This window comes from Lactuca serriola, chromosome 2, assembly GCF_051521515.1.
Source record: "Lactuca serriola cultivar US96UC23 chromosome 2, Lser_US96UC23_V15, whole genome shotgun sequence".
Lineage (NCBI taxonomy): Eukaryota > Viridiplantae > Streptophyta > Magnoliopsida > Asterales > Asteraceae > Lactuca > Lactuca serriola.
In genome coordinates, this window is record NC_136409.1 from 202,364,393 (window position 1) to 202,389,789 (window position 25,397).

Consider the following 25,397-nt stretch of genomic DNA (forward strand, 5'->3'; position numbering starts at 1 on the left):
TTATTTGGGAACCAATTAATAATTTAATATATAAATTATAAATAAATAAATGCACCGTTGTTATTAAGTTTGTTTGGACTGTTCGATTTTTATTTTAGTATCGAAAATCTATATACTAATAGTTCGAGTTTGGTTCAAACTAATCCACAAATCCAAATATATTATACTCATCAGATCAATACAAATTATCTGATTGAATACTTCGGTTTTATCCGAGTAACTGATAACCCTAATCGGTGAAACTAAGGCTTAACAAAATTATTTTGGTGTTCAATTAAAATTTAACTACATATATGGTGTAACTTTTATGTTGCTTTATTTGTATGTTTCACTTTCATGTGGCCATTGTTAATTTACTGCCCTTGATAATATATATATATATATATATATATATATATATATATATATATATATATATATATATATATATATATATATATATATATATATATCCTGTCAGGGTGGTTTGTTTTTTCCTTTTCTTTGTCTATATAAGCTTGATAATGTTGATTTTGAAATAAAATGTTTTTTGTTGTGTTTTACTAAAAGTCAATATAAGAAAACAAATCATTAATAAGATATAGTATAGAAAGTCAAACGCCAGAGAGTAAATCAAGATTATATTGAGCTAGCTAGCAAGCAATTAATGTTACTGGTATGGGTAACCAACTAACCATTATCCTGCATCTTTTAATTTAATTTTATATTAAAAGAAGAAAATTAATCAAGAAAACGTAAAACTAACTTCTTTTGTCAACTGCCCTTTGCACCCTTCTAATTAATAAGTACTCCTATAAATTATCCTCTTCATCTCTTCCTACGTTCCCTCATCACATTCACAACATACCTCCTTCTCTCTCTCTCTCTCTCTCTCTCTCTCTCTCTCTCTCTCTCTCTCTCTCTCTCTCTCTCTCTCTCTCTCTCTCTCTCTCTCTCTCTCTCTCTCTCTCAAGAAAACACACACACACACACAGATCGATGGATTTCCTTATGGTGTTTCTCAGGTTAGCAGACTGGGCTGTATACCAGCTGCTAGCTAACTCATGTTACAGAGCCGCAATGAAAGTTAAAAACCATGGCTTTTTCTTATTAAGAAACCACCCACCTCAAAAATCACCACACCACCAGTTTCCATTGTTCCCTAGCTTCACATCATGTTGTTTTAAAAAAGATCAACAACAAACCATAGTCTGTGACATTCAAAACACCATACTCTTAAACTCAAAGTCTTTCTTTCCATACTTCATGTTGGTTGCTTTTGAAGGTGGTAGCATACTCAGGGCATTCATCTTGTTGTTATCGTATCCTTTGTTATTTGTTCTAGATCATGAGCTAGGTCTAAGGCTAATGATATTCATCACCTTTTGTGGGCTTAAGTTGAAGGACATGGAGAACGCAGGGAGGGCAGTTTTGCCCAAGTTTTACCTTGAGAACTTGAACCTGCAAGTTCATGAGTTCTTTGTGTCAGCGAGAAGGTTTGAAAGTAGGGTAATGATCTTTACGAGGGTGCCAAGAGTGATGGTTGAAGGATTTTGTAAAGAATATTTGAGTGTTGATGATGTGAGGGGGACCGAGTTGCATAGTGTTGGGAAATATTTTAGTGGTTTTGTGTCAAGTTCGGGTGTACTTGTAAAGCATAAGGCGGTGAAAGAATTGTTTCAAAATGAGAAAAAACCGGATATTGGTATTGGAAGTAGTGGTCTTCATGATCAACTCTTTATCTCCCAATGCAAGGTATGTGTGATTTCTTGAATTATTAACTCAAACCAATTTTATTCAAACTATTCTTGATCAAAGTCTCTATTGCTTTCTTTTTATTTTTCAATCTTTTCATGAATGGTAAGTTTCTCATTCATAAGTTTACTGATCAATTAATAATACTTTTGCCAAATGACCCTACCATATTAATTTTACCACATTAATTATGCATTTTCTATGTGTCGAAATCTTGGAGGTTATACTTTTAGGCTTTAAATATCACTTTCTATATGAAAGTTGCCTTAACTTTATGAAGTCTTTTGTGAAAAAGTTGCAACTTTTTATTTACGTATTTTCTATTTAGGTTGTTGACAAGAAAAATCGAATAATACGTTAATTACATTCTATCTTGAACCTTCAAAATCCTTTTCTTACCCTAACCTTTTTGATAAAAGACCGTCACGGTTTTCTTTTAACCAAACTTTTTATTCATGAAGTCTTTTGATTTAACGATTGTCGGTTTGAGATTTGCCGATCCCCAAAAGCCAAAAAAAAAAAAATACTAGTAATAATTATAAATTAGTTATAGCCAATTGTGCTACCGAATTCTTGGCTTGAAGCGATATCCATTAACCTTTTTACAACAACTGATCACAGGAAGCTTATGTGGTGACAAAAGAAGATGGAAAGAAGAGTGCAAGAACAATTATGCCAAGAGAAAAGTACCCGAAGCCTTTAGTCTTCCATGATGGAAGGCTAGCCTTCTTCCCAACACCATTAGCGACCTTATGCATGTTTCTATGGTTTCCTCTTGGCATTCTGCTTGCAATTGTCAGGCTTTGTGCAGGCATCTACTTGCCTTACCACATCGCACGCATCATAGGAGGTTCAACAGGCGTAAATATAAAGATTGAAGGTTGTGATTACTCATGGGAAAAGAAAAACAAACGAAACGGTGTTCTCTTTGTTTGCACACATCGAACCCTTTTGGACCCTGTCTTCTTAACAATGACCATCGGAAAGCCGTTGACAGCTGTTACTTACAGCCTAAGCAAGATGTCGGAGATGATTTCACCGATAAAAACTGTTAGGTTAACAAGAGACAGAAAGATAGACGGAGAAACCATGCACAAGCTACTGAGCGAAGGTGATTTGGTTGTTTGCCCTGAAGGGACAACTTGTAGGGAGCCTTATTTGTTGAGGTTCAGCTCATTGTTCGCAGAGTTAACCGATGAGATTGTGCCAGTTGCGATGAACACACATGTGACCATGTTCTATGGGACAACGGCTAGTGGGCTCAAGTGTTTGGACCCTATTTTCTTTCTGATGAACCCTAGGCCAACCTACCATGTTCAAGTGCTTGGAAAATTGGCTAAGGAACTTACATGTGGTGCTGGAGGTAAGTCTAGCCATGAAGTGGCTAACTATATTCAGAAAAAACTTGCAGGTGCTTTGGGGTTTGAATGTACAAATCTTACTAGAAGAGATAAGTATTTGATGTTGGCTGGAAATCAAGGGATCGTTGAAGATCATAATAGTAAAAGTACAAAATGCCCATCTAGTTAATTAGTATCTTAGTATTTTCAAGATCAGTCTTTTGGTGTTCCCATTAATTATTATTTTGAATATATTTATTTGAAACACTGTTTTTATGTTCAACCTCTCATGTATTATAAAATTTTTTCTTTTTATTTTCCTTCGTTACACTAATTTATGTGTGGAGCAGTCACAAAATTATCAAAATTTATGGGCCCATTTAAGCCTAGAGGGGTGATGGTCAAAATTTATTTTCTTTCGTTAGCATGTCCTGTCAGAATTTCACGTCATCAAAACTGACACGTCATCATTTCACGTCAGCAAGTAACCGGGTTGACCGGTCAAGTGGTCAAAATTGTAATAAATTAGAATACACAATGTCAAATTTGAGACAAAAATAACACAATGTCAAATTTGAATTTTGATGTAAACTTGGTGTATTTTGAGTTATTTATCCCCTTATAATTTGTATTAATTTTATTAAAATTTTTATATTAATGTTATTAATTTAATGTAAGTAGAGTGAGCAATTAAATTTTGAAATTTTAAATGGTGAATAAACTTGTTGACAAGTGGCATTACATTAATTATGATATCTAATATGATGACACATGAAAAAAGGAAAATAAATCTAATCTTTTATTAAAATACTAGTTGTGAGACCCATATATTACATGAGTTTATTAAAAAAAATAAACATGAAGATCTAAAAATTTAGAAAATTTAAGAAAAAGAGAAAAATATTTAACTATCAAAATTGAAGTGTTTATTTATCTTTTAATTTGAACTAATAATTTAAATAAATATACAACTAAAATAATTTGATTCAATTTAGAAATTTAGAAATTATAAGGAAAGTTGCATTAATGAATTGGATATATATTTATTATTTCATATATTACTTTTAAGTATTAATATGAAATTTAATAAAATAGAAAAAACAAAAAAATGACACATAAATATAATTTAATATAAAATTATCACGAAATTACATGTGACATAATATATAAGAGGATGACAAATGGCAAAATTATTTTTATTTATTAAAGACGATATATATATATATATATATATATATATATATATATATATATATACACACACACACACACCCCTTAATAGGCGTTTAGCCTCAAATGATGAATTTTAATTAAAAGGTACAAAGCTTTATGCAATATTTACACTCATTTTATGCATTAAAATCTTATTTAGTCAACAAAAATCAAATAGTCAAATACTAAAATTTAAGTAGTACAAATGATAAAAACATAAAGTACAATTCTATAATACATGGTCTCATTTTATCGCTTAGATATTGCACCTAACTCACATTCATCAAATTAAATCAGTCAAAATAAAGACTTATTCAAAATTTGTTCCTTGATACGATGCATGAAATTGGGGATTTGAGTCCTTTTTCTCATGTTTCTCTTCTGTTTATAAAGAAACGTTGCAACCACTTACAAAAACAATTCTAACAAATCGTGAATTGTTTCTCATGGTTCTCTCTCGGTCTCTCTCTTTCTGTTTCTCTGCTCAAAACGACCATTGCCATATTCTCTTCCTCATCTCCCTTCCTGTACATCAACATTGCTACCCACCGGACCACTCACCACACCACTCGGACCTCACATCTGATCAAAGCACCACATCCCCGATTCAGTGCATATCCGTCAATCTATTCATCCGTTGTATTTCCTCTGTACGGAAATGTTTATACTCAAGGGTGAGAAGTACTAATTACTTTTAGTTTATGATGTTACGTGAATCACTTCATCTCTACCTTCATAGTTTATCATTTGGTTTATCGATTCAGATCCACCGCTTATACATGTTGTTTCTTATATTAGGTCAAGGTAAGTTGAAAAATCTTTATGTGTATAGCCATGATATTTGGTATTCTTAACTTAGGATTTTAAAGACTACCTTTGATGTTGATTCTTATATTTACAGTTTTAGCCTACCATGTGCCCGATGAAATGTTTAAGATATTTTTTTTATTAAACTCGGTTGGGTTCTGATTTTCGTCTTTTGTATGGTATATACCATGAAATCACATAAATTTTCACTTGAATTTACCTTCTTAATTTTTTGTAGGTTATTGTTGTAGCCTCTTGTGTTCGTGACTCATGACATGTTCTTGTTCTTACTTAATCTTCATTATGGCTTCAATGGGCTTCTGCCAATATTCTTTTTTTAATTGTTCATTTCTAAGAATTGTTGTGATTTTTATTTGCATCTGCGTTTTTCTGATTACAATTGGTTAAACAAGGGTGGGTTCAAAATAACAAGATCAAACACGAAAGGAGATATAAGTCTTGATGGGGTGTTCAACATTGTATCATATAAGGATGTGCCCAAGCTTCAAGTTAGTCTTCATTTTTTAAGGTAATCCCACATGATTCCAAGACTTCCAATTGCAATATTTTTCTGTTATGATTATATTAAATGGTCGATGTTTGATGATCATATTTATGTATACAAAGGGGATTGTGTACCACATGATAGTGTTGGCTACTTTGTAGTTTCTATGTGGAATTTTCCAAGATAAAACATATTGTAGCAATATTACCATAATTAAGAGTTTGTGATCATATTAAAAATGTGTTTGTTTGATAAATACATATTTAAGAAAAATAAGTAACATGTGCATATCTATTCGCTTTGCATCCCTTGGGATTTTGTCTTTTACAACTTTTTGTTAATAATGATTTCTTCATGCACGTTATGATTGCGGATGACTCATACTTCTTGAAGAATGCCCAAACAACAAAAATTTTTGCGTCTCTTCGTATATTATAGTTCTCTCTCTCTCTCATACACTCTTACACACGCTCTTACTGATGTGTTTGTTATTTTCATAAATGCGGAAATATAATTGTACTTTTTTGTGGTGACTTGGAATGCAAACAACAAATTTTAGCAACAAAATGCAAAGTTGAGACCAAAAGAATGCTAGAAACACCAAAATGCAAAGTTGAGACAGAAATTGAAAAAAAAGGGGACTGAGACCAAAAGTAACATAGATTTCACTAATCTAGGAACTCAAGCACAAGAAGGGCCTTTCATGTTAGGTGTTGGGTGTCATAAAGGATGAGTTTCTTTGAATGTATGCTCATTCTATTGATTCCTTTTTACCTAAAACACCTAATGTTTCAATGTTTTTTCCATTATCAAAGATATATTATTAGTATTGATTGAATGTTGGTTTTTCTTACATGTTGTGCAGAAACTTGCAACCCTACATGTTAACTGTGAAAACCAGAGAAAAATCAATGAAACAGAGAATAGATGAATTGGGAAGAAGCAGGTCATCCCCCTGGCTAGTGTTACAGGTAAATCACTATTGCTGCTATATGGATTTATTATTTGTTATCTACTATATATTTGTTTAATGAATAATTTGTATTATTATTTGTTATCTACTATATATTTGTTTAATGAATAATTTGTAAATTGAAAATTTTCTATTATCTCGGTGAAGAACACGTCAAAAGTAACAAATACGATCTATAATATTTATCAACTATGCTAAAGGTACGCTTTGATTTCATGTATCTACTTCTCGCCACTTTCTCATCCACCTGAAACTCATTTGTCTGGGTATCTATGTGTCTTTGACATTATGTATTGGAACTGATTTGGCTGGAAAAAGTTTATATCTGAATCTGAGGTGAATTTCAAGCTTAGCAGATCTAGATAAGTTTCATGTCCCTTTGAAATTATTTTTCAAAGCAAAGCATTTTCTAAACAATATTTGTGTGTATGTGTGCATCTGTGTGTTTTTTGGGTTTTAAACCAATAAGAAATGTGATATTGATAAAATTATATTTTTTTTAATCTTTTGGCTTCTTTTTTTTTTGCATTGCCTCTGTATCTCTTCAATTAATTATATCATTGATTTATTTCTTGTTTGATCTATGCAGTGATCACAATTCAAACAGTTTGTACCCTTATCTAGAAGTATGTACACTATGTTTGCAAATTATTCTTATTGTTATTATCACTTATATTAATTTTTGGTTAATTTAATTTTTCTACAAGATTGATGTTAACAATGATAGATGGTAAGAAGACACAATTGATTCTGCAATAAGATATTATTATATTAGGTGTAAGACTCATATATTATATGAGTTCATTTTAAAGAAAAAATATGAAATTCTAAACATTTGAAAAGTTTGAATTTATAAGAAAAAAATAGAAAAATATTGAATTAAAATTAAATTGTTTGTTTTTCTTTTAAATTAAACAAATAATTTAGATAAATAAACAAAGGAAACTAATGAAACTTTAATTTAGAACATTTGAAATTAGAATTGTAATACCCGTAGATCCGGGCTAGACAATTTAGAGGCAATAAGTGTCGAAAATGAATTTTTGAAAAAGTATTATTTAGAATAAATAATATTAACCAAGTTGTAGAACATGTCTCAGGGTTTCTGTAGATATAAAGAACGCCGAAATCCGAGTTATAACGAAGAAGTTATGGTCCGTCGAAGTTTCGCGGCAAAACCAGCATGGCACCGGGAAGCGTAAATAGTGAATTTATGATAGAAGACTTTTTTACTTTAGTAATCTAAACAAAAGTTGTAGTGTACGTTAAACCGAGAACATACAAAAAAGATCGCCCAAATCTGACTTCGTATGAGGAAGTTATCAATTTTATAAGATTTGGCTTAGTAATGCACGACCCGAAACTCGAATTTTAGTTCGAACTGTTTTTGGCTTACGTGACATAAATAAGAGTTGAATATCTCATTAATAGGAACTCAACGGTAAAAAGACAGACGAAAACGGAGTCCGTATGAAGGAGTTATGAATTCTTCAAGGTCATTTAACAGTCTAATCTTCTCGTACTGTTAAATTTAAGATTGGTTGAGAATTAGCTGACGGAGTCAAAACGAAAGTTGTAGATCTTGTTTTTACCTACATGTGGAAAAAAAAGAACGTCGAAAATGGAGCTCGTATGCAAAAGTTATGAATTTTTGAAAATTGGCTGATTTTCACCCTGTGTGCGATGCCACGTGTCAGCACTAGGTTGCGCCTGGCTGTAGCCAGCCTGGCTCACGACGTGAATATAAAAAATTCACGATGTGAACCTTCCTCCAGCCCCTCTAAATAAGTGGTGAGGCCTCCATTCATTCTCACACTTTCCTACTTCTTCCTCTCTCTCTAGAACCTCTCTCTAGCCCCCGAAACCCCCCGAAAAGCCTAGGAAACCTCCCTAGCACGAGGCGGAAGCCCCAGAGCGCTTTATGGCTCCGAGAAGAAGAGCATTTCGGCTCGGGAACGCTGCTCCAGCGGAGCCTGGTTTTGAGAAAAACCCGTTGTTAGTGAGCTGCGTCTACCCTAACTTTAGTATAGCTTATATTTCAATATAGTAAAGTTATTAGGAACTTATAATAAGTACTTAGGCTATTAATATGGGTTATATAAGTATCATATAATATCTTTTTAACCACTCGCGGTACGGGGGTTCCGGTTTGGAGGGCTGCTTGGGTTGTTGGATTTAGAAGTGTTTATATGAAAAAATGATCCTGCCCTCCGGTGTTCCATGTCTGGCCTCGTCTGTATATAGTGGGTGAAAAGTATTGTGTTAACGCTTATATAATAGTAATAATAGTAGACTATTAAATTAGTCACAGTTAACGTCAGACTAAACCCTAGTGATATTGATACTAGGTTTTGTCGAGGAAATTGTTTTAAGAATAACGAAGTGTTGTCCGAGTGCGGAGTCACCACCTTACCAGGTGAGTGCATAGTTACTTTCATCTTACACATAGATATGAAGTATTTAATATAAACTACGTGCTATGTGTGCAAATTGTCTGAATACTTGTTGTCTATGCTGATGAAAATTTTTTATACATGTTTTAAATGATTTAAACTATATACTTATTTTATATCTACAAATATGTTAGGTATAACATGGGTAGATGAATGACGAGAGATGAAAGATGATGTGAGTAAACATTGGCAGCTATAAATTTAGTATCCAATAACATTGGCGGCTATGGACTTAGTGCATATTGGACAAACGATGGTAGCTATGGACTTAGTACCTGATATATATATATATATATATATATATATATATATATATATATATATATATATATATGTTGGTAGCTATGGACTTAGTACCTACACTAGTAGCTATGGATTTAGTACCCGATGAATGAACTTTGGCAACTATGGAATTAGTGTATTGGAAGCCATGGACTTAGTGACTGTCTTATAAACCCTGGAAGCACAGGACTTCAGAATGAACGAATAGATGACTCTTAGGGTAGACCCTTGAGAGTAAGGAAGATAATAGGGATGGGTAAATGGGGTTGATTGTTTGTTGTTTAAATATAATAATTATATTATTATGGGTTGAAAACCTTATGTATTCACCAGGTTTTCCAACCTGATCCACTCCATCTTATTTGTATCACATGTATCGATACGAAGCTACTTTGCACCGAGAGATTTAAAAGAGATGTAGATCATTAGTGTAAATAAATGTAAGTTCTGTTTATGCTTATGTTCATGTATTGACGATGACATCCCAAAGTTTTAAAATGAATAAAAATACATTTCTTCGGAAATGCTTTGATAACGCAATTATCATGTTTTTCTAGGAACAAATTCCGCAACATTTTTATTAAAAGAGGTACTCTGATTTTTATAAAGCATAAACAAAATCGGTCTTTTCTGGCTGTGAAAATGAGGATGTCACAAGAATGAAGTTAATTAATGAAATTGATATGCATTTATTATTACATTTATTGCAATTATTACATTTAAAAATTATGTGGAAATTAATAAAATGAAAAAAAAACAACAAATGCCATGTGGAAAATTAATTGAAAATAACCACAAAATGACATATGGTCAAATCAATTAGAATGTAACATTGGGCAAAAAGTTCTTTATTTATTATTAAGGATGATTCCATTCCAGAAAGTGTTTGGTTGTTGAATGAATGAAAACTTTCAAAACTCGTGTTTGATGGCTCACCATTCCTAAAGTAAGGGTTGATTGGCTAAAACATAAATATGATGAAAATATAAGTAATTTTTTATAACTTCTACCCGTAACAAGTTATGCGTTCAATATCTATCTCTAAGACTTCGTAAAACAACAACACTCATGAGTGCATAACAAAATAGGTTTTTTTTTTCTATTACTTTCCACAGTCATTATTTATGGGCTTATATTTTATTATTTATGGTGCACAACATTATACGTTACATATGAAGAAGAAATCATTTTTTTTCTTTTTTTGATGTAGTCGTTACAGCCCCAAAAACCGAAATATGTGTTTTCTATAACCGTTTTTTTAAACCGATCCAGTGAAATCCTAACTGGCGGTTTAATATAGGTTTTTCAAAAACTTAAAACCTTTTTTTTTTCAGTTTTTCTAAAAAAACCCGATTTCTTTAACCAAGAAAAACATATTTTTTTGACATAATTTCACTTCTTAAAAACCCAAACTAATTATAACCGAATCCAGTTTTACTATAACATGCTTTTTTTTTTTAATTTGGTTTTCAGAATAACCAAATATGTGTAAACCGGTATTTATGTACCTCTAGGTATTGGAGGGGCTTTTGAAGGAGGGGTTGTTTGAATAACAATGTACTTATTTACTACTAGCACTATTGTGATTTTGGTCCATGTTTAAAGTGTTATGCCCTGACCGGCTAAATGTAAGAATAGCAATTTACATACATTTTTTGTGTAATATAACATCATATTTTAATTACTTCGCTTAAACTTTTTTAAATTAGTTTTCATTTTTTTTTAAAAATTGTACTTTAATTTCAATTTTAGCCGTGCAGTACAATCATAAGTAGGATGCTATAAAAAAACATATTAACTTCGTTGCCATTTCTTGCATTTTTCCACACTTTTAGAACCTAAAGTGTCCCCCGAAAAGAAGACAATCGCAAAAAAAAAAAAAAAAAAAAAAAAAAAAAAAAAAAAAAACAATTTCCTGAAACGATAATCGTATGCGCCATCCGACTCCGTCTCACATTAAATATATTTTTTTGTCAAACTAAAAGATACATTTCCATCATCAAATTTCATATTTCAAATAAACATTCTCAATAAAAAAAACTAATTGACGAAACAAACTATTCATCACCCACTGTTTAGCACAATTAATAACGACAATAAAGTCTATCCATCACATGTGGCGTATAAATAAGTATTGGACAATTAATAATGCACAATCAATTATATGTTCATGTACATTTGTAAATAATTATAACTTTTCATTTTTAATTATTATTGATTTCGAATTTGTTAACATGACTTTTATTGATAATTGTTTAAATGTAGGAATGTATTTGTTCAAAAATAGTAATCGCCTCTAAGAACTAATTTCTGAAAGAAATTATTCGTATCCATCGCTTAGCGCGGGTAAACGGATAATATATATATATATATATATATATATATATATATATATATATATATATATATAGAGAGAGAGAGAGAGAGAGAGAGAGAGAGAGAGATGTGAGTTCAATTGAGAAAATAAAAAAGGTTGAGAATGGGGGAATCATTCTCAGCCACTCATTTAATTTAAGCATAAAAAGACACGATAGCAAACTTGTAAATATGATATAATAGTCTTTAATCACAAATACGTAAGTGTAGAGAATTAGATAATAATTGAAATTCATTCTAATCGATCGTTATCATCCAAATTTCTCCTCCAACCTTCAACAATCATCCAGATTTCTTCAATTAAATCATCGATCAACGTCATCCTGTGTTAATCAATAATCGATCTTCGTCAATAACATGTTTATCAACAGCATTCAACAGTTGACAACAAAAATTCGTTTTTTGCTCTTTCAATCCAACCTTCAATTCTGCTTGAATACGAGCATATCTTCAACATCTATGATTAATTATACTTCCAACATCATTAGATCAACATCATCAATAATCAACAAAAAATTCAATTCATATCATTCATTCAACATCGATCATCAAATATAACATCGAAATTAAGGTTAGAAAAAGATCAAATCATTTTTTGTTTGAAAATTTTCATATATTTCTCTACCAATCTACTATTTTGTAAGATTTAAATAGTCAAAATATCATATTTATCACATTTTTAAAAAAGTTAACTTGTATGCACTCCAACTGTTTGATGAAATGCATAAACTAAATTACCACGTTATATTCATATATGAATATGTTTTCTCACCTGAATCAATATGTGATTATTAAAACACAAAACAAATATGCAAGTATGTATGTTATTCATATGTGAATAACATATAAAAATTATATATTTCTGAAAACACCTTCTAATATTCATATATGAATATACTGTGCAATATTCACATATGAATATATTGTGCAATATTCACATATGAATATACCAACTATTATTCATAAGTGAATATACGATCTAATATTCACAAGTGAATATACTATGTACTATTCTCATGTGATACACCATGTAATACTATGTAATATTCACATATGAAAATATCATCTAATATTCATAAGTGAATATACCATCTAACATTCACAAGTGAATATACTATGTAATATTCACAAGTGAATGCATCGTCTAATATTTAAATATGAATATACTATGTTTAGTATATGTTATATTCATATATGAATGATACTTAAATTGTAAAAAAAAATAATCATAGTTTTTATTCATAACTGAATAACGAATGTATTGTAGTAAAAACCTGATTCATTTTTATTCACTTGTAAATAATGATAGCTGAAAATATAAAAAAAATAAATTTTTTATTTTATCTTAAAACTATATCAATATGGATGTCTATTTGTAGAGAATAAAAAATCATGAATTTTGGTATATTTAAAATTATTTTTCGATAAAAATAGCTTCTTAAAAATTAAAAAAAAAAACGAAAAAATCTATGTTTTTGTATATATTAAGGTAATGTTTAACATAGTTTAAGGAAACATGTTTTGTTGGAAAACACATGTGCATTCGTTTCTCATTTCCGCTAGTACGTTAGAGGCTTTTGCGGAAAAAATAAATGATTGGTTAAGAATGATTTCCCCATTCTCAACATTTTTTTTTCTCAATTGAACCCTCCTCTCTCTCTCTCTCTCTCTCTCTCTCTCTATATATATATATATATATATATATATATATATATATATATATATATATATATGGTGATGTTCAATATAGAACCATAAGGAACCAAAGAACCAATATTTTTTTCAACTTTTATAACTTATTTTTTATCAAAAAAAAACTAAAAACAAATAAATTCATAACTTTTTATCATTTTCCCAATGATATCAAATTCGATTTTTTTTACGTCAAATTCACAATGTGAATCCGAAAAATATTTTTCACATTCACAATGTTAATATATGAATTTAGATATTTTTAGATTTTTTTTCGATAGAGAATAAGCTCTAGAAAAAAAAATTGGTTCCTTGAAAACCAATAATTATGTTTCTTTATTATATATATATATATATATATATATATATATATATATATATATATATATATATATATATATATATTATCCGTTTACCCACGCTAAGCGATGAGTACGAATAATTTCTTTCATATATTAGTTCTTAAAGGCGATCACTATTTTTGAGCAAATACATTCCTACATTTAAACAATTAACAATAAAAGTCATGTTAATAAATTTGAAATCAATAATAATTAAAAATGAAAAGTTATGATACCGGATTATACCAAAAAATTCACATTTTTATCAAAAAAACTCACCTCTTTTTTCATTTAAAATTCTTTTAGGCCATATTTTTTTTTATCAAAAAAAACCGACTATAACGTTGTTCTCAATTTTCGTCATCTTTCCATAGAGATTCATATTGATATATAAAAAACGATTTTTTTTCGAAAAGTACCCATTTCATTTTGCTAGTTTTTTTTAATATTTACGTTTATTTTTATAAAAAAAACTAATTATACCAAAAATATTAATTTTTTGTACTCTATTAATAAAAATCAACACCGACAAAAAAAAAACCTCGAACGGTGTGGATTCACACTGTGAATCTAAACTGTAAATATTTCAATTTTCAACATTCACAATATAAAAAGCTTGATCAGTTCAGATTCACATTGTGAATCTGACTTACTATTATACACACTATAAATATGAGGAAGTTCAAAAAATAAATAAATAAATAAATAACCTTGACCAGTGTAGATTCACACTGTGAATCTAAACTGTAATATTTCAAATTTAACATTTACAATGTGAAAAAGCTCGATCAGTTCAGATTCACACTGTGAATCTGACCTGCTATTATGCACACTATGAATCTGAAATGGTTCACAATATGAATCTGAACAGGTTCACAATATGAATCTGAACTAAAACATAGTTTTTTTTACTCGAATATGAATCTATGTTTAAAATGTATAAAAAAAACATGAACTTTGATATATTTATTATTTTTTTCTATATATCATCATTGATCTCTTTGGAAAGAGGAAGAAAAATCGTGAACAACGGTATCCTCGAGTTTTTTTTCGATAAAAAACATGGCCTAAAAAAATTTTTAAAGGAAAAAAAGGAAGTGGGTTTTGTTATAATCTGGTGCATGTGCGTCTATTGTAAAAGTTTAGAACCATTCCTCTTGCCGTTGATCGCTTTAAATTTCGACGTTTTGGATTAGTTCCTTGGTTTTCTGATTAATAATGGTTCTCAATTGAACTTTTTCATATATATATGATTACACTTTAGGTTTTATATTTATTTAACCTTATTAACCAACTTATATCATTATTAGAAATAAATTGAAAAGTCATGGGAGTTTCAAATGAATGTGGTGAAAGAAAAAATGCTAGCTTTATAAGCATATAATGATATATATATATATATATATATATATATATATATATATATATATATATATATATATCACTCTACTATAAATATCACTCAAAAGTCTCTTAATAATGATTAACAATTCAAAGGTTTTATAACTTATAAAATATATTTAATAAACAATTAATAGATACTCTACTATAAAAAGGTCAATCTTTTTTAGTAGATACATAAATACAAATCACATATAAAATTCACAAAGAAAACAAGTTTAAAGTTTTTTGTGTTGGTTTGAGGGCTTTAAACAATGTTTTAAGCCATGTTATTATGTTGAAGTTTTTAATTTGTAAGTTTGTTATATACTAATTCTTTTTTGTATTTTCTTGATTTAAGTATTCTTTTAAGAATATCATTGTATGTTGTGGTTGAAATTTTAATTTAAATTAGATTAAATTCATGTTATCAATCATAAGTTATGGAATGTGATATATATAATATTTAATTAGCTATTGTATACATGTTTGTATGCTCATGTTGCTTCAAAACAATAATTAATTAAAAATCATGGATATGACATATTATCCATATTATGTATATTTTTTAAAATGCAAATTGTCTATCTTATCACTTTATATTTTAGTATATGTTTAACATTTTAATTATAATAATAAGTGTTTTTTAAAAGTTTCTTTCGCTTATTAATAATAACAAGTGGTTTTAAAATTAATAAGCAATAATTATAAATAATAAAATCAAATTACATGGATATGGCGTATTATCCATGCAAGTTTCTTTTGAAATTCAAATTGTCTATCTTATCACTTTATTATTTAGTGTATGTTTCACATTTTAATAACAATATTAAGTGTTTCTTAAAAGTCTTCTTTAACTTATTATTAATAATAAGTGGTTTAAAACTAATGAATAACAATTTTAAATGATAATAACATCAAATTATAAATTACATTAGTTATAAACAAATTGTATTTTAAATGAACATCATTATTGAAATTAGAAAATAATCGCATAAGTGAAAATATAATTAATCAATAATAATAATTGTTAAAAATAATACTAAATAGATAATTATATTTAATTCTATTAATTAATGAGGAATGTGGGTTGATGTCAATGAATATTATTGTTCACAATAATAGAGATTATATATATATATATATATATATGTGTGTGTGTGTGTGTGTGTAAAAATATTATCTCAAAATAATGTCAATAACATAACCATTTTAAACATATATTTTTCAATATTTTAACAATATAATTTTAATCTTTGTTGCGCAACGCACGAGAATTCGTCTAGTATACTTATAAAGCTAGCATTTTTTCTTTCACCACATTCATTTAAAACTCCCATGACTTTTCAATTTCTTTCTAATAATGATATAAGTTGGTTAATAAGGTTAAATAAATATAAAACCTAAAGTGTAATCATATACAAACTAAATTTAAATATTAAAAGAATATATTTTTATCTAGTTATAAAGTTATGTTTTTAACTTTTAACATATTATATTTAATTTATTAGGTCTAATATGTTGTTGTATGTAAACCATTATCATTTTAAAGCTACAACTTTTGAACAATTTGTATAAAATACTTAAATTGTTAATTTAAATATAACCTTACAGTATCAACTTAAATATAAATTTTAGTTCAACTTAAACAATCTAAAGGATATTTTGTAAATAGTTAAAAGTGATAAATTATAGTGTCTTTCTAATAATGATTATAAGTTGGTTAATAAGGTTAAATAAGTATCAAACCTAAAGTGTAATCATAAATAGACTAAATTTCAATATTAAAATAATATTTTCACTTCTAATTATAAAGTTATGTATTTAACTTTCAACATATTATACTTAATTTATTAGATTTAATATGTTGTTGTATGTAAACCATTATCAATTTAAAGCTACAACTTTTGGACAGTTTGGACAAAATACTTAAATTGTTAATTTAAATATAACATTACAATGTCAACTTCAATATCAATTTTCATTCCACTTAAAAAATCTAAACAATATTTTGTGAATAGTTAAAAATGATAAATTATAGTGTTAAATGCAAAAACTAAATTGTAATATTAATTTAACTAAAATATTTCCTAAAGATATTCTTATAATCGTTAAAAATTTTCAAATAATTAGCTTTAAATAACTTACAATAACAATAGTTAAAAATAACTCTATATAAATGATTATATTTGTAGCACTTGGGTCTTGGTACGTATTTCTTTCTAAGTATTTTGTATTTTTGGCCTTGGACTCTGCGAGTTGAAGGACCAACTCGCCGAGTAGAAGTGGCACGGGACGCGGGATTTAAGTGATGGACTCGACGAGTAGACCCTGTCTGGACAAAAACCCTAATCCGAAGGTTTGCACCCCTATTTAAACAATGTTATGACGGCCACAACATCCCTTATGCTCCCAGAACACCTCTCACTAAAACCCTAGTCGTTATTGAAGCAATCTAAGCCTTCTTGGTGGATTTTGGTGCTTGTGGTCTTAAGAAGGAAGGAGAAAATCTTGAGGAAGCAAGTAAAGACCAAGGGAACCCGAGTTTGTGCACCTTCTACAGTTCATTGAAGGCAAAAAGTTGTAACCTTGCTCTTTCTTTTGTTATATCCCTTTTTGGCGTGATTTAGGGCTTTTATAAGCCATTTTTGATGGCCAACCAAGGTTGCAAACATGGTTGGGGGTTAGAGCTTCTGAATCACGTCATTAAGGGAGTCACAAGGCAGTTGGGAACTGCTTTTGCACCCATGAAAGGTCCCATGCATCATAAGAACTTGTTTTATGTCCTTTTGAGCTCAAAGTCCCATGCAAGCACGTAAAGTTTGTAACTTTACGTGCTAGATCTATTGTAGAAGCTTGGATCTATCTTTTGATCAAAGGTTGTACACTAGAAATCGAGGATTTAGAGTGTGGACGTGACCGACTCGGCGAGTCCGTTCCTGGGACTTGACGAGTCCAAGGTTTTGAGTCCCATATCTGTTGAAGATCAAACGAACTCAGTTGAGTGTTAGAAGGGTTGTAACCGGACAGAAAGAGTGACCCAACGCATTGGACGTAATTTTAGACCTGGAGTTCATGGGACTCGACGAGTACTATAACAGACTCGGCGAGTCCAAGGCAATCTTTTTAAGTTTGAATATGAACTCGACGAGTTGTTCATGCAACTCGGCGAGTCGAGGACAGGACTTGTTCATCAAAAGAAGGTGGACTCGATGAGTGTTCATACAAATCGTCGAGTCGGATGAGTTACATGTGATGTTCATACAAGAGAGGAACTCGTCGAGTCAATGCCAAACTCGACGAGTCAAGACGTGGATAAGGACAAGTAAAGGGTTAGGAACTCGATGAGTTGACGACCCAACTCGGCGAGTCGAGTCAACTTGAAGTTGAGTTTGACTGGACTTGGACTAACCATGTTTAGGGTTGCACGTGTTGTGTGTTGACTTGAAGGCTGTCGTGTAGGAATCGAGGAGTCGAAGGGAGTCGACTTGTGCGCCGAGGATAATTCAAACATTGCATGACATTAAGGTGATTTACCTTCCAGTAGGGGTGGGTCTAAGGCCACAATGTCAACCCAACAAAAAGGGGTATTTAGAAGATAATGGTCTTTGTGATAATTATCTTGGTCTGGTTATGTGTTTTAGTCATGAGATTTATCTGTATGGTATGTTATGTGTATAGTAGGGATTAGTTTCCCTGACAGTGGTCCTTAGGACCAAAGGGTAGGTCAGTGTGACATCCCCAATTTCACGGCCAGAAAAGATCGATTTGTTTATGCTTTGTTTTTAAAATCAGAGTAATCGTTTAAAGAAAACTGTTGCGGAATTTGTTCCCAAAAACAAAAATATGATAACCATTTATCCAAACATTTCTTAAAGAGAATGTATTTTTCATTAAATAATAAAACCTTGGGATGTCATGTTCGATACAGACCAAAAGCATAAACAATATAAAATAGACCTTACAATAGTTATTTAACTACTGATCTATAATCCAAAATCTCTCGTCAAGTCCACTAACTTATACCCTTGTGCCATTACATGTAATGAAAATAAAACTGAGTGGGTCAGGCTTGGGAGCCTGGTGAGCATATAGGGTTTTCAACCCACAATAATATAATTATTATATTTAATCAGCAAACGATCAACCCAATTACCCATCCCCATTATCTTCTTAAGGTTTTACCCTAAGAACCAACTGTCCTTCATTCATTTATTCTTAAGGAATTGGCACGAAATCCATTGCTGCCAAAGTTTATTTATCAAGTACTAAATCCATAGTTATCAGGCGCTAACTCCATAGTCACCAAGGTTCACTTAGCAAGCGCTAACTCCATAGTCGCCAAGGTTCACTTAACAAGTGTTAACTCCATAGTCGCCAAGGTTCATCAAATAGGCACGAAGTCACATCGTCGCCAAGGTTTGTACAATAGGCGCTAACTCCATAGTCACCAACTATCCCATCTACCCAAGTTCTACCCAACATTTTCGTAGATATAAATACTTACACAGTTTAAATCATTTAACAGTTGTATAAAACATCAATTCCACGCCCATCTCAAATAGACAAATAATATATAAACACATAGCACGTATTTCATAGCAAATACTTCATATTTATGTGTTAGAAGAAAGTAACTACACACTCACGCATATAAACAACAATATACTTAATACACTCAAACCATACTTGTATTATTATCGTGTTTATGAAATGTAGTATACACTCACTTGATCAGAAGATGATCGGACATCACTACGGCTTATAGTAGTATTCTTCGGTAGATCTGGAAGATCTCCACAAAAAATCGAACTTCTCGCGAGCAAAGCTTCGGCTCGGGAATCTTACATTTCGGGATCTTCAGGACCTCGGGACTTGCTTCGGGGCTCGGGAATGATATCGGGGCTTCGGGGTACTTCTGGCACGCAAAATGATGCAAAACGGGAGAGAGAAGAGAGAAAAAGAGCAAATGAGCCGGCTGTGACATCCCCAAAATCTCGGCCAGAAAAGACCGATTTTCATTTATGCTTTTAAATATTTTCAGAGTAAATCCTTTTGATTTGAAAGAGTTGCGGAATTCGTTCCCAAAAACAAAACATGATAAAACATTGTTTACCGAAGCATTTCATAAAAGAAATGTATTTTCATTATAATCAAAACTCGGGGTGTCATGTTCCGATACAGACCAATAAGCATGAACGAATACATTACAAGTCATATAACAAATATAAACATATGCAGACTTGTAAACAAAACAACTTGATGGTTCATCCATCTCATGCCCTTCCGCCACTTCCTGTAATACAATTTAAAACTGAGTGGGTCAGGCTTGGGAGCCTGGTGAGCATATAGGGTTTTCAACCCACAATAAACATCATATTTAATTTTCACCAACCAACAATAACCCAATTACCCATTCCCGTTATTCTCACTTTAATGTCCCTAAAACAACTAACATAAGGGACCTAGTCTAAGAATATTTCATCGGGGCGACAACACATGCTTCGGGGGTACCTCAGCAATATAAGTCAAATAAGGCAACCATGAGGGGGATGGAGTACAGCGAATGAACACCCAAGTTCATTAACACCTACAGGTGGCGAACCTGCTAATGTTTCCACAAGACTGTCTAGAATAGCCAGTGGTCGTCATCTAAACTCCGCTAGATGACTCAATCAAACAACAACGAGGCCTCTCATTTGTTTATTACACACCAACTGTCTACCCATGTTCTACCCAACATATTAGTAGATAAAAATATACATTTGTATACATAGTTTAAAGAAAACCTGTATAGCATGCTTTAATCAACACATATATCACATAACAGATGAGGCACACACACACATAACACATATCTCATAAAGAAATAAGCAGATCTATAAGATAGAAGAGAGTGAATACTCATTCACACATAACACAACCAAATATATACACATAGCACGTATTTTATATATAATACTTCGTATTATTGTATTTGGAAAGAAAATAACTACACACTCACCTGATCAGAAGATGATCCGACAGCACTACGGCTTATAGAAGTAGTAATCCACAGCAGATCTAAAAGATCTTCACAAAAATCGAACTTCTCGCGGGCAGAGCTTCGACTCGGGAACCGCACTTCTCGGGATCTTCGGGATCTCGGGACTTGCCTCGGGGCTAGAGTATGATACCGGGGCTTCGGGGTATTTCTGGCACGCAAAACGATGCAAAACGGGAGAGAGAAGAGAAGAAATTGGCAATTGGGTCGGCTGCCTTCGGTTCCTATTTATAGGAGGCTGGAGCCTCGGAGTACGCGGGGCGTACTGCGTTACGCGGGGCATATTGCCCAAAACGTCATTGCTTACGTATCCGAAGTGCTCGAGTGCGAGTGTCGACATCCCTCGGAGTACGCGGGGCGTACCTCGGATCAGATCGGTGACTCCTTCGGATAATGCTTCCGAATTTTGATTTAAATTTAAATACAAAATGATTAATAAACTTCGGAAATTCATAACTTCTTCATACGAACTCCGTTTTCGACGTTCTTTATATCCACGCGAAGGTGAGACTACGCTCTACAACTTTCGTTTAGACTCCGTCGGCTAATTTCGACTTTATTTTTATTATTTATTTTTAATAGGCCGCGACAGAAAAACTTCGTTATAAATTCATAACTTCTTCGTTTGACGTCCGTTCTCGCCTAACTTTTTATCGCTTCGATACCAACAATGAGATCTTCGATTCTCATTTAGATTGCTTCGGCTAAAAACCCCTCGATCTTAAATCGAGTAAAACAGGTTGCACACCGCTAAGCCGAAACTTCGATAAATCATAACTTCCTCATACGAAGTCAGATTTGGGCGTTCTATATATATTCGGAAACCTCGTTTCAATTACTACAACATTAACCAAAGATATTAAGTTTATTTTACACTTAAATTTTGACGCTTATTTTTATTCTTAATTAATCAAACCACATAATTAAGCAATTAAGCACAAAACACATAATACTCAAATAATACAATCTTATTATTTCAAAACGGGTTACAAAGGTTAACCTAGACCATTACATTGCTAAAAATGGCAAGCCCGGAAACACAGGCGTTACAATTCTCTCCACCTTAGAATGATTCTGTCCCCGGAATCACACATCAACAAACAAATGCGGATAGCGACTCAACATGTCACTCTCCGTCTCCCAGGTGAGATTCGGCCCATTCGTGTGTTTCCATCGGACAAGCACTAACCCAACCATTTTGCGTCGCAACTTCTTAGTCTTTCGGTCAACAATTGCCTCTGGTTCTTCAATCAACCTTTTGTTCTCATCAATTCTCAATTCAGAAATTGGAATTATATCGGGAACTTCTCCCGTGAACTTCCTTAAATAACACACATGAAAAGTGTTGTGAATTCCATTCAGTTCTTCGGGTAATTCGAGCTTGTAAGCTTGGTTCCCAATCCTCTGAAGGACTTTAAACGGTCCAATAAACCTTGGACTCAACTTTCCCCTTTTTCCAAATCTTATAAGTCCCTTCCACGGCGAGACTTTAAGCAAAACCGAATCTCCAACCTCAAAAGTCATCGGTCTTCGCTTCTTGTCAGCATAGCTCTTTTGACGATCTTGAGCTGCTAACATTCTTTCCCTAATTATTTTCAACTTTTCAGCAGTTTGATGAACCATCTCCGGTCCCATAAACTGCTTTTCCCCAGCCTCAAGCCAACAAGACGGCGTACGACACTTCTGTCCATACAAAGCTTGATAAGGTGTCATCTTAATGCTCGAGTGAAAACTATTATTATAGGAAAATTCTACCAACGGTAAATGTTCATCCCAATTACCTAGGAATTCCAAGGTACATGCTCTCAGCATATCTTCAAGTGTTTGTATTGTTCTTTCACTCTGACCATCAGTCTGCGGATGGTAAGCTGTGCTTAAACATAACTTGGTACCCATTTCCTCTTGTAGACTTTTCCAAAACCTTGAGGTGAAACGGCTATCACGATCCGATACAATCGTTAACGGAACACCGTGAAGCCTCACAATTTCCTTCACGTAAGAATTCGCAAGCTTTTCCATAGACCATTTCTCCCTGGCCGCTATGAAATGCGCACTCTTAGTGAATCGATCAACGACCACCCAAATCATGTCGTGACCATTCTTTGTTCTGGGCAGTTTAGTGACAAAATCCATAGCAATGTCTTCCCACTTACCCATAGGCACAGGCAATGGTTCTAAACTCCCGTAAGGTTTCTGATGTTGTGTCTTGACTCTCGCACAAGTCACACACTCGACCACATACTTTGCAACATCAAGCTTCATCGTCGGCCACCAGTAGTAGGGTTTCAGGTCCCTATACATTTTAGTGCTACCCGGATGAATTGAGTACATGGTTTTGTGAGCTTCTTCCATCAGAAGATCCCTAATTCCTCCTGACTTAGGTACCCAAATACGATCTTGGAATACCTTCAGTCCATGACCGTTAGTACCAAACACCAACGTTTTACCCAAACGTTCCTCCTTTCGATCATTTTTCTCAGAAGCTTCCTCTTGAGCTTTCTTTATACTTTCCACAATAGTCGAGACAACTTCAATTCTCAACGCTCTTGGCCTTTTCCTTTCAAGATTGACTTTCCGACTGAGAGCATCAGCAACAACATTAGCTTTACCGGGGTGGTAAAGTATCCCACAGTCGTAGTCTTTAAGTAATTCTAGCCAGCGTCGTTGCCTCATATTCAATTCTTTCTGATTAAAGAGGTATTGGAGACTCTTATGATCAGTGAAAAGTTTGCACTTCGTGCCATAGAGGTAATGCCTCCATATTTTTAGAGCGAAAACTACCGCTGCCAACTCCAAATCATGAGTCGGGTAATTCTTTTCATGCTCTTTCAGCTGTCGAGACGCATATGCTATCACCTTTTCTCTTTGGGTCAAAACACAACCCAATCCAACCCCAGACGCATCGCTATAAACAGCGAAGTCTTCAACTCCATCGGGTAGAGAAAGTATCGGTGCCTCACATAGCTTCTTCTTTAACTTCTCGAATGCTTCTCTATGCTTATCACTCCAAGCATAAGTAGCTCCTTTGTGGGTCAAAGCTGTCAATGGAGTAGCAATCGAAGAAAAGCCTTGGATAAACCTTCGGTAATATCCGGCTAATCCTAAAAAGCTTCGAATCTCCGTGGGACTTTTCGGTTGTTCCCACTTCATCACAGCCTCAATCTTCGCTGGATCAACCATTATCCCTTCTTGGTTGACCACGTGACCCAAGAATTGGACTTCACGAATCCAAAAATCACATTTGGAGAACTTTGCATACAACTTCTCCTTCTTCAAGACTTCTAACACTTCTCGCAAGTGTCTGCCATGCTCCTCCTGGCTTTTCGAGTAGATCAGAATGTCGTCTATGAACACTATCACGGATTTATCAAGGAAAGGATTACAAACCCTATTCATCAAATCCATGAACGTTGCTGGAGCATTGGTTAGTCCAAACGACATAACCAAGAACTCGTAGTGTCCATATCTAGTTCTGAATGCAGTCTTCTCGATATCTTGCTCTCTTACTTTCAGCTGATGATATCCTGACCTTAGGTCGATCTTCGAGAAATAGCTCGAACCTTGCAATTGATCAAACAGGTCATCAATCCTCGGCAACGGATATCTATTCTTTATTGTTGCCTTGTTCAACTCTCTGTAATCGATGCACATTCTCATACTTCCATCTTTCTTCTTTACAAATAACACCGGAGCTCCCCAGGGCGATGAACTAGGTCTAATGAAACCTTTGTCCAATAACTCCTGAAGTTGCATCATTAGCTCCTTCATCTCCGTCGGTGCTAATCGATAAGGTGCTTTTGCTATTGGCGTGGTTCCTGGTAACAAGTCTATTCTGAACTCCACTTGTCTATCAGGTGGTAATCCAGGAAGATCTTCGGGAAATACTTCCGGATAATCACACACCATTGGAATGCTCTGCATCACCTTCTTTTCCTTCTTAGCATCAATCACAAATGCTAAATATGATGTACATCCCTTAGTCAAACACTTTCTGGCTTTCATTAGAGAAATGATCCCAGAATTCACTCGTCGTTTGTCCCCATACACCATAAACGAATCTTTTCCAGGCGGGTTTACTTTAACTATCTTTTTCTTGCACAAAATTTCGGCATCATTGGCGCTAAGCCAATCCATTCCCAACACGATGTCGAAACCATTTAGTTCGATAGGCAATAATTCCTCGTGAAACTTATTCCCATTCAGATCAATTAAGATGCTTTTCATACGATGACTAACAGGTACAAACTTGCCACTAGCTA

The 25,397-nt window shown here is 32.6% G+C and overlaps 1 protein-coding gene across 1 annotated transcript; it reads left to right on the forward strand.

Annotated features, from left to right (window-relative positions):
- Positions 1–832: 832 nt before the first annotated feature.
- On the forward strand, positions 833–3,389 carry GPAT1 (glycerol-3-phosphate acyltransferase 1). Its single transcript, XM_079026396.1, has 2 exons — positions 833–1,734; positions 2,356–3,389. Exons 1-2 carry the CDS (start codon positions 979–981, stop codon positions 3,262–3,264), a joined length of 1,665 nt encoding a protein of 554 aa, XP_078882522.1. The 5' UTR covers positions 833–978; the 3' UTR covers positions 3,265–3,389.
- Positions 3,390–25,397: the final 22,008 nt, after the last annotated feature.

Coding starts and splice junctions, on each gene's coding strand:
- GPAT1 (XM_079026396.1), top strand. CDS start 979: ATGGATTTCCTTATGGTGTTTCTCAGGTTAGCAGACTGGGCTGTATAC. Junction 1,735..2,355: donor TCTTTATCTCCCAATGCAAG/GTATGTGTGATT, acceptor AACTGATCACAG/GAAGCTTATGTGGTGACAAA.